General features: G+C 34.7%; 1 protein-coding gene across 1 annotated transcript; it reads left to right on the top strand.

Annotated features, from left to right (window-relative positions):
* The first annotated feature begins 15 nt into the window (after nt 1–15).
* On the top strand, nt 16–13,649 carry LOC127868527 (uncharacterized). The gene is made up of 4 exons (XM_052410372.1): nt 16–84; nt 6,894–7,244; nt 7,589–8,700; nt 9,326–13,649. The coding sequence occupies exons 2-4, from the start codon at nt 6,904–6,906 to the stop codon at nt 9,706–9,708; spliced, it is 1,836 nt and encodes a 611-aa protein (XP_052266332.1). The 5' UTR covers nt 16–84; nt 6,894–6,903; the 3' UTR covers nt 9,709–13,649.
* Nucleotides 13,650–16,782: the final 3,133 nt, after the last annotated feature.

The following is a 16,782-nucleotide window of genomic DNA, read 5'->3' as shown; positions in this document are numbered from 1 at the left end:
CCACATGTTATCTCCCTTAGATACACTATCAACAAGGAAGTAAATACACGCATACTACTTTGAAAGCCTGTCCAAATCGAAAAGGTACTATCGTTGTTTAATCTTATTATCATATTTCGCAGTTAATCTCGTTATTGTATATGCTTTCTATGTCTCGGCAGTTAATCAATGCCTAATGTATATCAGGTTACCATAACTTAAAATATCGATTTTATCGAAGTCTAGTCAGTCTGTCAAACCTGTTCGCTTGAGTTCCTTTAGCCGTGCATAATTGTGAATTATCAATATTTCACAATGAGTATTAGTGCAATAATTTAAATTATCATTTAGATACCTGTTATGGCGACCCACTAGTCTCATTGTTTCTAAATTTAAATAGCAGACGGGTCTTTTAAAAATCTATTTGGGTTATTTTTGTTCAAAAATTTTCAACAGGCGCTCGAACTATTATCAAAACTAAAACATATACTAATGTTTAATTACTAATTCATGAAATCATTGTCTGTTCTATCAAAATTTCAGGACAATAACACAATTTCATCAATGTTTTGAGAGCAATTAAGTTTCAAATGAAAGCTCCGTTGTTAGACGATTAAGGTTAAATTTATTAAAATTTGAAACATCATCGACATCGAGTTTTCATAATAAAATACGTGTGCCACATAATTGGATGGTGAAAAAAGCATATGTTTAAATCTTAAGAATAACATTTATTATCACCAGCATTGGGTAATAAAAAAACATCTAAGTCTGTTTTCGTTGGAATCGAACATTATGCATACTTTTTTTAAGAATTTAATCTGATGTGTGTGTTTTTTTTAATATATTGTATTAATAGATGATACTTTTTTTTTCACAAAACGCCGTGTTTCAACGTACACATTTTGTCTTCCACAGGGGTCAATAAAATTGCTTCCATTCACAATTTATCACCAAAAAAATGGGATTATCAAACAGGCTTAAAAAAACCACATTCACCTTACTAAGATGAACATTAGTTGCTGGAAAAAGTAATCTATATAATCAGTTCTAACTACATTTCATACATTAAAATTTAAATGGCCCATTTGAAATATAATTTGCAAAAAACCTGTAGGGCTACCGAAACCGTGATAAATATGCCAACGGATCCATGCGAGACGTTTCATCCCTTTTGATCATGACCGGATATATTTCTATTTCCCTGTGATGTATTGGTAGTTATATTTAAGATAAGCATGATTACATATTTTTAGTTTACTATGTTATAAAACATAAATAAAATGCTTTGCTTAGCATCTAAATTAGGTTATGACCATAATTGGTTTAATCAAAATTGTTCGATTTATTTACAAAAAAATCGTTATGACTTTGTTTCCATTTTGTTAGAATTTAGTCTTTTTTTAAATTAAGCTTAGATTTTTAAGGTTAACATAGAAGGCAATACGTTTTCAGCAGAAAATATGCCGAATAGGTTGATAGTTCATATTATATTTGGTTTAAACACTATTTATTTAGTTCATTGAAAGTACATATAAGCAATACAATACAAACATACATATTATATTTGAGCAATATGCTAGGCAGGTAGACTTGCAGTATTGCTTTACATAAAGGCTGTAGAATACAATTGGACAGAATTGAGAAGGAAGCTCGAGGCTTATACTATGTCTCTCTTCTGTCAGTTAGAAGCGCTGCTGTAATGGTGTAAACAACCAAACGTATAACAACTATTTAAAGACATGTCAAAATTACGAACAATATATTACAGTGATAGATTATTGCATACTGGTTAGAAATGTAAAATTAATATAAACTATAATACAAAAATTATAACAGAGTAATGTAGATAGCATAAGAGCTAATAAGTGGAGAAGGAAAGGGATAGCAGTGGAAGAGTAAAGTTTCAGAATTAGAGAAGTTGCGGTAAGAAAGGAAGCAGTTGCGGGAACGGGGCATCGTTAGCAGAATATGGTTTGTTCCTGAGATAGAAATGGGTTAGAATCTATGGCTATCTCGGATGTAAGACTGAACATGTTTGAATATTAATGAATTTACTTCATATGAGCCGTCTTTAACACCGAAAAGAAGAAGTTGCAAAGTTATGGGTAAGAATCTAGACAGATTGTTAAAAAGGATAACTCTTTTTTCTGCATAAATGGGGCAATTGAAGAAAAAGTGATATGTGTCTTCAATCGCACCGCATTGACAATATGGACTTTGTACAATGTTTTTTGAGTACAAATGTTCATTTAAACTGCTACAATGCATTCGTAAACGCGCATGTAGAATATTAGATGTCCGCTCCCCATCGTAGAAATGCTGGGGAATTATTTTCTTATCTTTACTAAGATTTGCTTTGAAAGCAGTGAGAGAAGGAGCCGTTCTCACCGATTCCGGTAAATTGTTCCATAAGTTTATAGTTGATGGTAGGAAAGATCGAGTAAAAAGTTGTGATTTGCATTGGATACTGCGAATGTTGTTAGAGTTACGAAGTGGATAAGCAGATCTTTCTCCCACGCTAGAGGGGATAAGTGTGCACAAGTATGGGGGTGCTAGTGAATTATACATTTTATAGAAGTGGGTAAGTTTATGTTTTGTTCTCCTATTTTTTAATGGTTCGAGAGCAGTTTCATTGTATAGGTTTTGCAAGGATGCCAAACGTGTCCCCCCGCTGATTATCCTTGCTGCTTCCTGTTGAATCTTCTCAAGTTCTATTTCATCTTGTGTATTAATGTTATCCCAGACTATATCAGCGTATTCAAGAATTGGTCTAATAAATGTTGTGTAAATCGATAGAAGAGACTTTCTATCGAGCGTAAACTTGAACGTTCGCATTACATTGAGTCTTTGCCATGCTTTCTTTATGACTGATTCAATATGGTCATGCCAGGAACATGTATCAGAAAAAGTTAAGCCAAGATGCTTGTGAGACGAAACCTCAGTGATTTGGCAGTCGTTGAAAAAGAGAGGGGGATGGATTGGGCGGTTGATTTTTCTAGATACAACCAAAGATTCGGTTTTGGATGGATTGAAGGTTACCAACCACTTATCAGCCCAGGAATGAATTTTTGCAAGATCAGTGTTAAGATGATTAGCCGCATCAACAGGGTTGTCGACGATGATATATAGCGTGGTGTCGTCTGCAAATAGGCGAATTGGACAGTGAATATCTCGTACAATGTCATTTATATAAATGAGAAAGAGGAGGGGCCCTAATATAGACCCTTGAGGGACACCAGCGTTTATGGGTAATGGGTCAGATTGGCAGCCAGAGATTACAACACACTGGGTCCTCTCATGTAGGTAGTCTTTTAACCAAGATAGAAGATTGCCCGAGATACCACTAAGTCGGAGCTTGTGGATAAGTCCTTCATGCCATACTCTGTCGAAGGCCTTAGAAATGTCGCAAAAAACGGCTCGAACCTCTTTACCTTCGTCAAGGGCTTTACAAAAGGAGTGATACACAGAGACTAATTGGTTGACGGTGGAATCTTTTGGAATGAAGCCTGATTGAGATGGGGTTATAAATTCAATAGCCCTTAAATGGTTAAAGATATATTTGTGGAGAATTCTCTCGAGACATTTACTTAAAACACTTAAAAGAGAGATCGGTCTGTAATTTTCAACATCCTGAGGATCAGACTTTTTGTGAAGTGCACAAACAGTTGCTTCTTTCCAGCTCCGTGGGACCCTACCATTACTAATAGAAAAATTAAAAAGATTTTGTAGGGGACCTGAAATCTCGGATGCAATTTGCTTTAGAACTTGACTATTTATTTGGTCTGGACCTGATGCCTTTCCCGTTTTCATCACTTTAATGGAATCCAAGACATCTTGACGGGAAATAATTAGATCTTCAAGGACGGGGTAATCTGGCTCTTCGGAATGTAGGTTGTGCATGTGCGTATTTGGTGTAGTTAAAGTAGATTGAGATTGGAAGAATGAATTAAGAATATTTGCTTTATCAAGGGGTGACTCATATATGGTACCATTATGAATTAAGGGAGGCAACTCGTTTTGTGTGGTGTTTTTATTTGTGAATTTTTTTATTATTTTCCAGAAGTCGGATGATGAGTGTTGATTTTCACGTATAAGTTTAGCGAGATTTTCAAAGTGCACTTTTTTCGCTGATCTGACAAGATTATTAACAATATTACGTTGTTGGCGAAAGATGTGCCAGTGTCGGTCTAAATTAGTAGCCTTGGCTTTTTTGTATGCTCGTTTGCGGCGTCGGATTTCCTTACGAATATTAGTATGTAGCCATGGAGGATCGGCTGTTCTTATTGTAACTATTTTGTTCGGGATTGTAGCTTCGCAGAGACTGATAAGTTGACGTGTGAAATTTGAAGTGTATATGTCAATATTATTATCACAACAACTGTTCCAATCGAAATTCTGCACAAGTTGTCTTAGATTAGTGTAGTCCCCATATTTATATAGCCATATTTTACGTTTAAAATTAGATCCAGCTATTCTATTGAAGTTTATGACGCAGTAGACTGGGCAATGAAATCGAAGTTGCTGGTTAAGAAAGGGTTCTCCAACGCCGCTTTTAAGCACTTTCAAGGAAGGTGTTACTATAAAAAGGTCAAGAATGGAATTCGAGGTTTCAGTAAAATGAGTAGGTTCTTTAATAATCTGTTTGAGATTATACTGTAAAAGAAGGGTCTCCATTTTGATCCTGCACTGTGGTTTATTCATGTCAAGATTAAAATCACCTGTGATAACAATGTTCTCAATACCGGTGTCAACGGCTAGTGAGATCGAATCGTTTATGCATTCTAGTAGATAAGGAGAAGAGTTTGGTGGTCTGTAGAAAGAGCCAGATAAAAGACGCCTTCCCTTTATACGTAGTTCGACCCATAGACATTCTAGATCATCAATTTGTAGGTCAGGTCGCTCAATGGCAAAGAGATCGGATTTTACGTATACTAGAATACCTCCATGAGGATCGTTTCTTCTATCCCGTCTGAACGGCTTATGATAAGAAGGAAAAAGTAGGTCGTCAGTGTCAACTGTTGAGCTGAGCCAAGTTTCAGTAAACACTATAATATCAAAATTGTTGAGATCGGCATACAGAATATCTTTCTTTGCGAGGAAGCTCTGAACGTTGTAATGAACAATTTTTAGATTATGTGCAAATGCATCATTTATTGAAGATGAGAAAGATGTACCCGAAGAAGAGGATGACATATCAAGGGAGCTGTCGGGTCCAGGATTTGGATGGACATCGCCTCCTCTAAGAAGAAGGATTGCCAGCCAGCAAACTAACTCGAACATATTCATGTGTTGAAGCCCTTTACTTTTCATAGTCCGAGAGTGGAACAAACCTATCCTCATCCTGTACACTCCTATGTCAGTGTACATCGTTTAATGCTGAGTTAAAAAAATATTATATTTCAAATGCTTAGAAAATATAACACAAAAGATACTTTTGTTATTGAAGTCAGGAGAATGCAAATGGCTGAATAGAATTGAGTAAAAGTGTGAATCGGTGTGTAATGTGTAAGAACAAGTCCCAAAGGTTCAAATTTAATGTCCCAATTCAAAGTTAAATTAAAAAAAAACATAAACAGTACATCATATGAAAATTGACATGAACACAACGTTTTTTAAACACAACGTTTTTCATTGTCAAAATCATTGACTCAAATGAGGTGCATGGATATAAGAATGCGATCAAAAACTTGATCAAAAAATCAAGTTCCTCTTTCACGGTTGAAAATGACAGTGTTAATCATTGATTTATGTTCAAACAATTGCTCAGATTTGGTGGATTTTCAATATTAAGTAAGAGATAAACATCTTGTGCAAAAACAAGTTCCTAAGTTCAAAGGCCAATTTCACATGCAGTTTGTTGAGACGGCGAGTTAGATGACGATGTAAAAATTCAAGGCCAGAAGTCAACTAATGCTGATTATGTTTTTCGGAGTATATTTGTGTTCAACATTTCTGGGACCTTTAAAATGGCATGTCAGTTGCAAATATTAAATTACTCGACCTCAAAACTAAACTACTTTTCAACCTAACATTATTCACAATGACACAAGTTTGAATTACCACACTATATATATATAAATTAACTAATTAACACTCACATTAAAGTATGTTATCATTAAATAAATACACAACACATATCTAGTGGCTGTCAATATAAGGCATCCGCTATATTGAAGCACAATATCGCGACAACAATACTAATCATCCAAATAATAAAACATACAATTCTGAACTTAATTTAGAAAACATTGAAGAACATAACATGCCAATTGTGGATTGGCCTCCTATGACAGCTTATAACTGAAACCTGGTCTGCAGATGATCCCCAGTGCTGTTACTGCAATATTAATCCATAGGTGAAAGCAGACAATAAAGAAAATGATCCTTGTAAGGACTGTTAAAATTATATAAAAAATATGCCGCCACCAAGGTAAGAGAAAACAACCAAATTTATTTAATTATTACAACACCAACAAAAGCACTGTTCAATGGCAATTTAGACTAACATCCCAACAATACATTTACTTAGTTAAAAGACAACATACCTTTATGGAAAACAGACTCAAAAAGAAGAATAACTACTGCGAACAATATAAACGACTGCTTTAGTGATAGTGTGTGTGCCCCGAAGTTTAAAGTTCCTTCCGGGCTAGAGGCCGCATTTTGTGAATTGTGTCCCACCACTCCTTTATAATTTGCTTACTAGACTCACGAAAGTTGGAACGAAATTATGAATTATAGCTGTAATTTCCAGCAATTTAGTTTTAACTGAAAGTTATTCAATTTTGATGTGGCCTTATGCTGTATACAAAGGGTTACACCCAACTATCAAACAGTTAAACCGGTCATACTTGTTCAGGGTCTGTATTTGCTATCGTGCTTCATCTTTCCTTATGTACCATTCTTTTTAGGACACTTATAATGGCGTCGAATGCTGACTTCGACTCTTCAGTGCATAAAGGATCCGATTTAATTCATGACTATTGTTGTTCTACGTGTGAAGAAGACGATGTCAGCAAGGAGGCGGAGTTCCATTGTGAGAAATGTGCAAAGTTCTTCTGTAACGTTTGCGTGAAACTCCATAACCTGCTTCACAGAAAACACACGGTTGCTGGGAAACAAGACATTTCCAAGTGGCCGGTTGCCAAGGCAATTGAAGACACATTGGAGCAATGCCAGAAACACAAAGATGAAAAGCTAAAGTTGTTTTGTGAGGTTCACCAACAGATATTGTGTACAGTTTGTCACGTCTACAATCATCAGTAAGTTTTGTTTTTAAAGTATGTAAAGGGTGATCTATGAGAAATTATTATACATTTAATCGAATATTTGAAAATATTAGGTTTTACATACTTTGACAGCATTTAATTTCGTGAAATCGCCGTCTGTATATAAACATTAGAAAAAGCATTTAACATTGTCTTGTTAAGTAAACAAAAGCATTATGTGCTATAGATAATTATTCAGCTATCTATTTTCTGAAGAGAATGAGTACTATCTTTATCGGACGTTTTTTTACACGTACAAGACACGTATTCAAACCATTTAACGCGAACTTTCCTGGTCAAATCTAACATTAAATATATCATTGTTTCTTATTCACTAGAAAATGCAGCCACATTGTACTGATTGCTGACAAACTGAGTGCACTTCAAAAGGAGGTCGACTTTTTACAAATATCCACCAATTTAAAGAAACTCAGAGAAAAGATAAACCATGAGAAACAAAAGAAGATGGGCAAGCTTCACTCTTACCAAATCTCCTATCAGAAAGTCATTGATGAAATTGGGGCATTTCGAAAGAAAATGAACGACGCTCTCGATCGGCTGGAGAAGACAACTAAACAGGAACTTGACACACTGTTGACCAATTTAAAGACATCTATCCAAACGGACATTGAAACTTTAAACAATGCACATCAGAAGATACAGCATCTACAGGATGAATTGCAAAATATTGAAAGTAAAAGTCCTGCGGTGTCCTTTATGTTATACACAAAGTGTACAGACCAGTCTTCTGTGGCACATTTACTTCTACAAAAGCTTGCATCCAGCGGTGATGGCACGATGTCATTTTTTCCTGACACAACAATTGCTCATGCTTTGTCCGAATTCACACGTTTAGGGAAGGTTGGCAACAACAACAAACGGTCCAAGTACACGACCCAGCACCATAAAAGCACTGGTATAGCTATATTACAAGCTACAATGTCCAAAGTAAGCACTTCCATCAAACCTGCAATATCCAATCCAAACCAAATTATCAGAGTGACGAAGGGTATACAGTATAATGTGAAAACGGAATATGAAACGTATATGAAATGTTCTATATCCGGCATGTGTGAGACAGCTTCTGGCAACCTTCTCATCTTAGACTGCCCAACAGTGAGACTTCTAAGTCCGACCTACACTATATTGGACTGCTATGATGTTCCAGACGAGCCGAAGGGTATTTGCACTACGGACTCTCATCAGGTGGCTGTACTAGTTGTGAATAGAGTAACTGTATTCATTTCCAAATCATGTCAGATCCATTTTATTACAGTAAAGGATGATAAAATTTTACTTGAATGGACACTGAATGTAGGACATACCTGCAACGGTATTGCACACCGCAGGGGTAAGCTGTTCTTGAACTCAGGTTCAGCAATTTATCAGTACACTATAGACAGGCGTCAGATGAGGCAACTATACGGAGATTCGTCGGACAAATCGATAGGTATATGTTATAATGATTAGCAGTGTCATGATACATATTCTTTAAATGTAACATACGTCCGAACATTTGTATTACTGGTATGTGCTTTTAAAGGAATTACAAGTATTGCTAATACTACAACACATATTCACATATCATCCAATTCCATATATATATATATATATATATATATATATATATATATATATATATATATATATATATTATGTAAAATGCTTGTTAAGGTACTAAAGAATATCTTTCCCCTAAATTGTTACGCTCTGTGTTATAAATGACATCATTTATTTGTATTTTGTTACTCTTGGTATACACTACAATTATAACTGCAGTGATAAAACCGTTCATACGATAATTGACACAAACGGTACGTCATACTTTCATTAATTTTCATTTATATCGTGTTTCCTTCTACTACTACTACAATTATTGCCTTTATCATTTAAGTGGCACTGCGACAAATTGTTATCATTATGCATATTAACGTGTTGTTTGATATTACACGAAGCACACGAGGAAAACGGATGTAGTAAAATGCCATATATTAATGTACATAAATACCTTTTGCTTACATCGTATTTAACAACATTGTCTTGCATTTAACGGCACGTTATCTTATTACATTCAGTTGAATCATGTGCAGTCAGTCCGGATGGGGAGCGGATATATATGGCGAAAGTATCCAGTTCCAGTGTGCAGCTCCTTACACTGTCCAGTGATGGCAGAGTGTTGTCTACGCTAACTGACCCCGCACTGAAATGGAGTCGGCTAGATTACGGATGCGCTCAAGCTGGTCTACATGTGACAGACTCTGGACAGCTTCTGGTATGTGCATTTAACTCAAACACGATTCTCCAAGTTGACAGCGATGGGAAAAAGAGGCTGGCAGAGATGGCCACTAACAAGGATGGTGTGGTTCATCCATCAGCGCTCTACTTCAGTAAACGAAAATCAAAACTAATTGTTGGAATGTGGCAAACAGATCACATTCTTGTATTTGATGCGGAATGATTGGGCGACGTACATTATATGCAAATATGATTAGATATATTTGAGTAGATAGGAGTAATTAGGCGTATAGTGCATAACAAAATCGTACAACTTAAAGCGTAAGTTGCGCATTCGTGTTGTGCTCATAAAAGTATACGTATCTCTATTTTGAAGTCGTGCTATTTTGTTTAAGTTCGTCTGTAAAAAGTGATCACATATACCGGTACTTCCTGTCCTGGCAACGGCGTCTGTTTTATCGTATCGTAAGCAACACAGCATGTAAGTAGTATAACATTTCCATAATACGAGCTAAATTTCGCGGGACAATACATTGTTCACGCGTAATGACCGACTTTCATGTCGCGTGTTTCCTTGGCAACATGTCACGGATTTTTTTCGGGTGTGTCAGTTCAAGAACATACTCGACGTGAATGTTGGATGAATCAAGTGTCCACGTGTTAAACATGTCTCGTGAATAAGCTCTTATGAGTGAGGGACTTTCTTGTTGCTTAAGTCCATGCGACGTCGTTCACGAAGGTCATGCGGTGCATTCCGTTATCGAGTATCCGCATTACCAGGGTGTCGTTGCCAGGTAGGCATCCATGCTGCCGGTAGGTGTGCGTGTTACTAAATATAACATATGATTAATAAAGTTTTCGTGCTTAAACTTTTGAAAAGTAGTTTTTAAATGTTGTTCCGTTTAATGACTTGTGATTTGTCTTTTATAGATGTACCAGAACAAAATTGTTGCAAATGCTTTTCACTTAAGATATGAATGCTTACGACTGATATTTTTTTCTTTATTTAACATTACAATATGTATTGTTTTAATACTTTGCCTATGTGGATTTGTTTAAACAAATCACTGATTTTCTTTTATAATGTGTTCCTGAAAATTACAAATAATATGTAAATAAAACGAAAATTCTACGAATCATTATAATTAAACCCCTCCTTCGAAGAAGCGAGGGTATATGTCTTTGAATATGTTTGTCGGTCGGTGGATAGGTTGGTATGTCGTTGAGAATGTATTTCTGTATGCCGGCCCGAAGACATTTTGTTTGTTCTTCTGCGCGATATCTAGAGAACGCTTTAATCTACAACTATGCAAATATGTTTGATGATTACTTGAGAGAAATGGAAGAAGCCTATAGATGTATATGTAAACATTTCAAAGGTCAATGTCAAAGAGGTTATAAAATGAACTGGTAAAAACGTCATTTATAGCGCCGTTAATAATCAAAACAATCCTTTAGAAAGATTTTAAATTCTGATAAAGCAATAGCTAAACATTTGACACTTATTGCCTTTTTTATTAGATGCATTACAGCACAGCAATCAATCAAATATGTTCAACCCTTAAATCTGATCCTCCGAGACAGGGTATATAATGGCATTTTATTAGAATGAAATTATTCCCCAAGAAGATAGCCTTCATTGTACCAATTAAAATGTGCATTTAAATTCGTATTTGACGATGAATGACCCATTATTTTGTGAAATCAAGAGATCAAAGGCAAATGTCACAGGGACCACTTTGCTGTAAGTCGGAAGTGGAGGAATTTTTTTTTCCGCAAAAATCTATAGTTAAGGAATGTTTTAATGTTATATAAACATTGCATAATAAATTGAAGTATTCATTAATAATCCATTAGTATGTGTTAACATTGAAAAAAAATACCGATTACTGTAACTTGCAACATGTGACCCCAGCTTTGACCATTTATGTTTATATGTGTTGTTCTATCATAGTAGTATTTGACAAGAACACAAATTTTCTTTTGATACAATTTATTGCGTTTCTTGTTTATGCCCCTTTCGAAGAAAAGGGGGTATATAGTTTTCGCACTGTCCGTCAGTCTGTCTGTCAGTCTGTCTGTCATTCTGTCAGTCTGTCACACTTTTCGTGTCCGCTCTCTAATTCAAATAGTTTTTATTCGATCTTTACCAAACCTGGTCAGAAGTTGTATCTAGACAATATCTAGGTCAAGTTCGAATATGGGTCATGCCGGGTCAAAAACTAGGTCACGGGGTCACTTAGTGCATTTCAAGGATTTAGCATGGTGTCCGCTCTTTAATTGAAGTAGTTCTCATTTGATCTTTACCAAACTTGGTCTTAAGTTGTATCAAGACAATATCTAGGTCAAGTTCGAATATGGGTCTTGCCGGGTCAAAAACTAGGTCACGGGGTAACTTAGTGCATTGCAAGGATTTAGTATGGTGTCCGCTCTCTAGTTGGTTATGTTTGTGGACATGCCAAGTTTGATAACCAGACAAATTCTATAAAGCATTATGGCCCAAATTACCGGTAATGTTGTCTGCTCTCTAATAGGTTGTTTTTATGCCCCCGGGTCGAATGATTGGGCGTATATTGTTTTTGGCCTGTCCGTCTGTCATTGTATGTGCGTGTTTGTCTGTCATTGTATGTGTTTGATAGTCCCAAAACTTCCAACCTTGCTCATAACTTTTGCAATATTAAAGATAGCAACTTGATATTTGGCATGCATGTGTATCTCATCGAGTTGCCCATTTTGAGTGGTGAAAGGTCAAGGTCAAGGTCATCATTCAAGGTCAAAGATCAAATATATGGCTTCAAAGCGCAGTAGGGTGCATTGTGTTTCACAAACACAGCTCTTGTTTGCTTTATTAGCTATATGCGGTTTTAATAACCATGAAATTGCTTTAATGTACCATGTACCCGTATTGGCTTATCTTCGGTGTGTTAATACGAACCCATGGCATATTTGGAAAGGTTCCAAACTTGTAAAAGTTGCCGGATAATTGATGATATCCCATGAAATCCCACGAATAATATAGTATCATATTTAGTCTTCTTTCTTACATTCTGACATAGTAATCACTTTGTTTAATTTGTATTACTTAGTTTTATTTCTATTTAATACACATCATGATGAGCGAAGCTTTTTTTTTAAAGATTGGGTCTTTGGTTGTATTGCTATACTAATATTTTATCTTTAGCTCGATTTTTGCAAAGTTTAAGTGTGAATTTAAAATTAATATGTCTTTACCGGTAGATGACATACATGCAGCTATTTAACTATTTAACCTTTCAGAGAATGAAACAAATACAGATGAAATATAAAGTATCGATTTTTGCATTAATGTAGACATATGTCGTTGCCGAAAATGAAAACATTTTGATTCACATGACTTATTTCGACAAACTGATTTTACGACATCAAATGTATGGTCATTTATCACAGGTAGACCTTTTTTTCTTTCTTTTTCATAAGACCATATTTTGAAGTATTGACTTTGTAAAATAAAAATGTATACGTTTGGTATTAACTCTTGCATTTTTAAAACAGCATTTTAAGTCTAATTCATTCAAATTCAATTCCAGCCAGATTTCACAAATATATCGATAGAACAATACAACAATTTAAATGATTAAAAACTGTTACACATTGGACGTATTTTAATCATCTACCAGGTATAAATTAAGCCTTATGTCATATCTGCCTGGATCTTAATCCTCATGCACCACCTTAATTTAATGCCATACATAATACCCAAAATTGTTGTCAGAAAAAAGTAGTGTTTATTGTGGCGAACTTTTCGAATAGGCAGATAATACAGAAATTTGCAAATTGTATAACATGGAAAGACCTAAATCACAACAATTTTCCAGGCCTACGCAAGAATCGGATTTATATGTCATGGTCATTTCCCTGTAGAAAACCCACAGGCTACGACGCATACATTTTTATAAATGTTTAGAATTCTAGTAATAAATTGTTAAAATACTCTTTCGTAATTTCATTTTTAAGATTGTTAGGCTTATTGTTCTAGCTATTTTACATTTAATTTAACATTTTGTTTTACCTTTACCTTATGTTCTTTAAGACAAAGCATGTAGTGGGCTATATCATATTTTTACCTTGCTTTTCATTTTGATGTTTTGTAGATATTATAATAACCGCATTATAATCTTGATTTTACTTTAAGTGTTGGTATTTTATTAATTATATTGTTTCGATAGTGTTAGTCACTGTCATCCACCCTTAGTTCACTGTATATTCAAGAATGATTTATTCGAAAACCATTTGGGTACATTTGAAACAAAAAGTTATGTCCATATAAGAATAGGAAGTCTAATTTAATAGCAAGAGGGAAGTTGCGGACCCAAGAAAAGAATCAAGAACACATTTTTTTATGAGTAAAAATTATTTTATTTTTTTATCTCACCTGAGCACATTGTGGTCATGGTGAGATTTTGTGATCGACTTTTGTACGTCGTGTGTAGTGCGGCATCAACATTCTAAAAACCACATGAATAGTCCGATCTTTATGAAATTGAGTCAGACAATTTGAAGATGAGAAAAAAATGAGAATTTATAATTTCAAATGTGAAACGAAACTAATAATACCAATGTACGAGGCAATGATGGTTTAAGTCACGGCAACATTGTATTATTGCGCATCGCTCGAGCAGTAAGGATGCCTCTTGGTGTCCATTCCTCTTCCTTTAAATAAATGACTACTTCAACCCCTATTGCTAACCATGCAAACAACTTGATTCATGCTTTTCATTTTGACATCGCATTCTTCTGCAAACTATAAGAGTCGATTGCGCATGATTTAACATCGCTTATTTTCTCTCTATGCAGTCTGCGTTTTTTAATGCATACATATATTGAAACAACAGTCTTAACCGCAATGCCTTAATTACATTTAAGTAAGCAAATGTATACATAAAGTGTACAACAAGGAACACACGGACTGTATTACTGCATGCATCATGCATTTTTCATTACTGTATTGATTGCCTCATAGCCGCTCAATATTATCATTGAAACAACCATCAAGTGAACAACAGTAATCCAAATAAAAGGTTGCAAACGTGTGCGTTTTTATTCTTCACACTTTTTTAATTTGACAAATGATTTTTATTCAATTTTCAAAAGTTATGCAGACGGCTTATGTTTTTATTAAAGAGCCATTATCAGCGATTTCATGTAAGAAGCGGCAGCAAGCGAGGCATACAAATGCCAATCTTTGTTCGTACCATCCAGGTAATCACAAATGACCCAAATCACTATGAAACTCGTTTCTGTTGCCTTAGAAAGATCACCAGATTAATGAATCGATAATGACAATCTTCCCCGTTCCTGGGAAAATTCTCAGAGAAACATCACCATCTGTTCCATTTTCCACCTTTTCACCACAAGAGACGAGCACTAACGCTGGTCATGCTAAATAAAGGTGCCAACAGGAAGAATTTAAAATGGCCTACAAAATGTAATTCGCAGGTACTCTTCTAGGTCAGGTTATCCTGGACTACACCAATGACTTGGTGTTTCTTTTTAATTAATGGTATACGAACGAATAGTGCGTTAAACAGTACCTCACTTCAGGCCTCCTATCACATTATGACAAACACTCATCACCAAACAACATGACAATTTTGTATACGAAGATATATTTATTTACCTAAAAATATGGTTTAGAAATGAAATGTACCATGTACATAAATCAAACATCACAAATGAAAAACACTCCAATCAGACTATTCAAACTATCGTAAGAACAACCGTTCGCTCAAATACTCATTTCTATTTGATTGACCGAAGACAATACATACTTCGTGTACGTGAAATATTGATAAGGTATTTCATAGGTTCAGCGTTCCAGCAATGCTATTTAACAATTAGAACCACGTTGTTTTACAAATAACGTTTTTCAAGAAATACAAAACAAACATGTATTTCCATTTGTACAAAAATAAGTACATGTATTTAATTGTTTGTTTTCATTGTTTGTTATATGTTATAATTGGCTCAATTATATTCGTGTAAACGAGAGTATCGCAGCCATTTCACTGTGTTCCTAAATTAAAATTAAACAATCGCCAACTTTATTTCCATATAATATGTGACGACATACTCCAATATTGGTCAAATTTCAGACGTAAGACATTTTTCACATTGAGAAAGGTTAATTTCACATGTAATCTTAAAATACTCTTCATTTTATATCAATTGCGTTAGAATTATTTTGATTGACATAGAATATTGTTTAAAAATCACCAAACTATTTAATGTATTCGTAATGACAGGGTGCGTAATAAACGAATGCCCACGGAAACTGACAAACACTGCTTACTAAAACAAATGAACATAATTAGAAAATAGTAATATGGTAACTTCTCATATTCGTGTATATATAATACATTATAATCAATAATAATTAGTCTTATCATGTTCAGCAATAATGAAAAAGGCGAATTCATATATCTGTTGAAACAGCAACGGAATCGTACACAATTAAATACAGATAGTGAAATTCCAGAATAAATTATTGTCACCATTCCGCAAGTTTGTTTTGTTTTAAAGGCATACCACCTATACAGTTCATGACAATGCATACACCACATTATGTTTAAAGCTAAAGCTGCCTTTAAAAACAGTTGATCGGTATGCCGAACCTCATCATTATCACTTAATTATTTTTTTAAAAAAACGTTATCACGTTAAAAGAACGAGTTCTAGGCGCTAGACAATTTTCGGCCGATGAGATTGTTAATGCATCCTGTGTACGCTAACGTATGATCAGCATTATCCGTAGCAATGAAGTCCGAAATAGAAGAACGTTAACACAGAAAATGTAACATTGATGAAGAATATCACTATCCATGTAACCTTTTTGTAAGTACACAAATAAAATGCATAAACAGCATAAAAATACTATACAAAGACGAAGGAAGTCCAGTCTGAAATATATACAATAATAAGGTACATGTATATGCAATATGTATATATACTAAAACACAATTTGAATAACATATTTAAACTATACCATACAAAAACACAAAAGGCACATTCAATAAACGTGCCTGCGCTTTAAGTAAAATATATATTTGGTTTCACTAAACGTATAATAAAAATATATAAGAATTCAAAAGGATCATGAGTTTAATCAAACATGGGTTATAAAGGAATTTGTTTTTACAGAAATGCAAAATGACGATGATCAAATATGTGCCAAAAATTAAAATATGCATTGTATTCAATAAGCGTACGACTTAGAAAAATATTAACTAAAACGTCACGTTTATAGAAAAAACTTAATCAA

The sequence above is a fragment of the Dreissena polymorpha genome, chromosome 2, assembly GCF_020536995.1.
Source record: "Dreissena polymorpha isolate Duluth1 chromosome 2, UMN_Dpol_1.0, whole genome shotgun sequence".
Classification (NCBI taxonomy): domain Eukaryota; kingdom Metazoa; phylum Mollusca; class Bivalvia; order Myida; family Dreissenidae; genus Dreissena; species Dreissena polymorpha.
The sequence above is the reverse complement of the archived record's forward strand: the minus strand, read 5'-3'. Positions and strand labels throughout refer to the sequence as shown.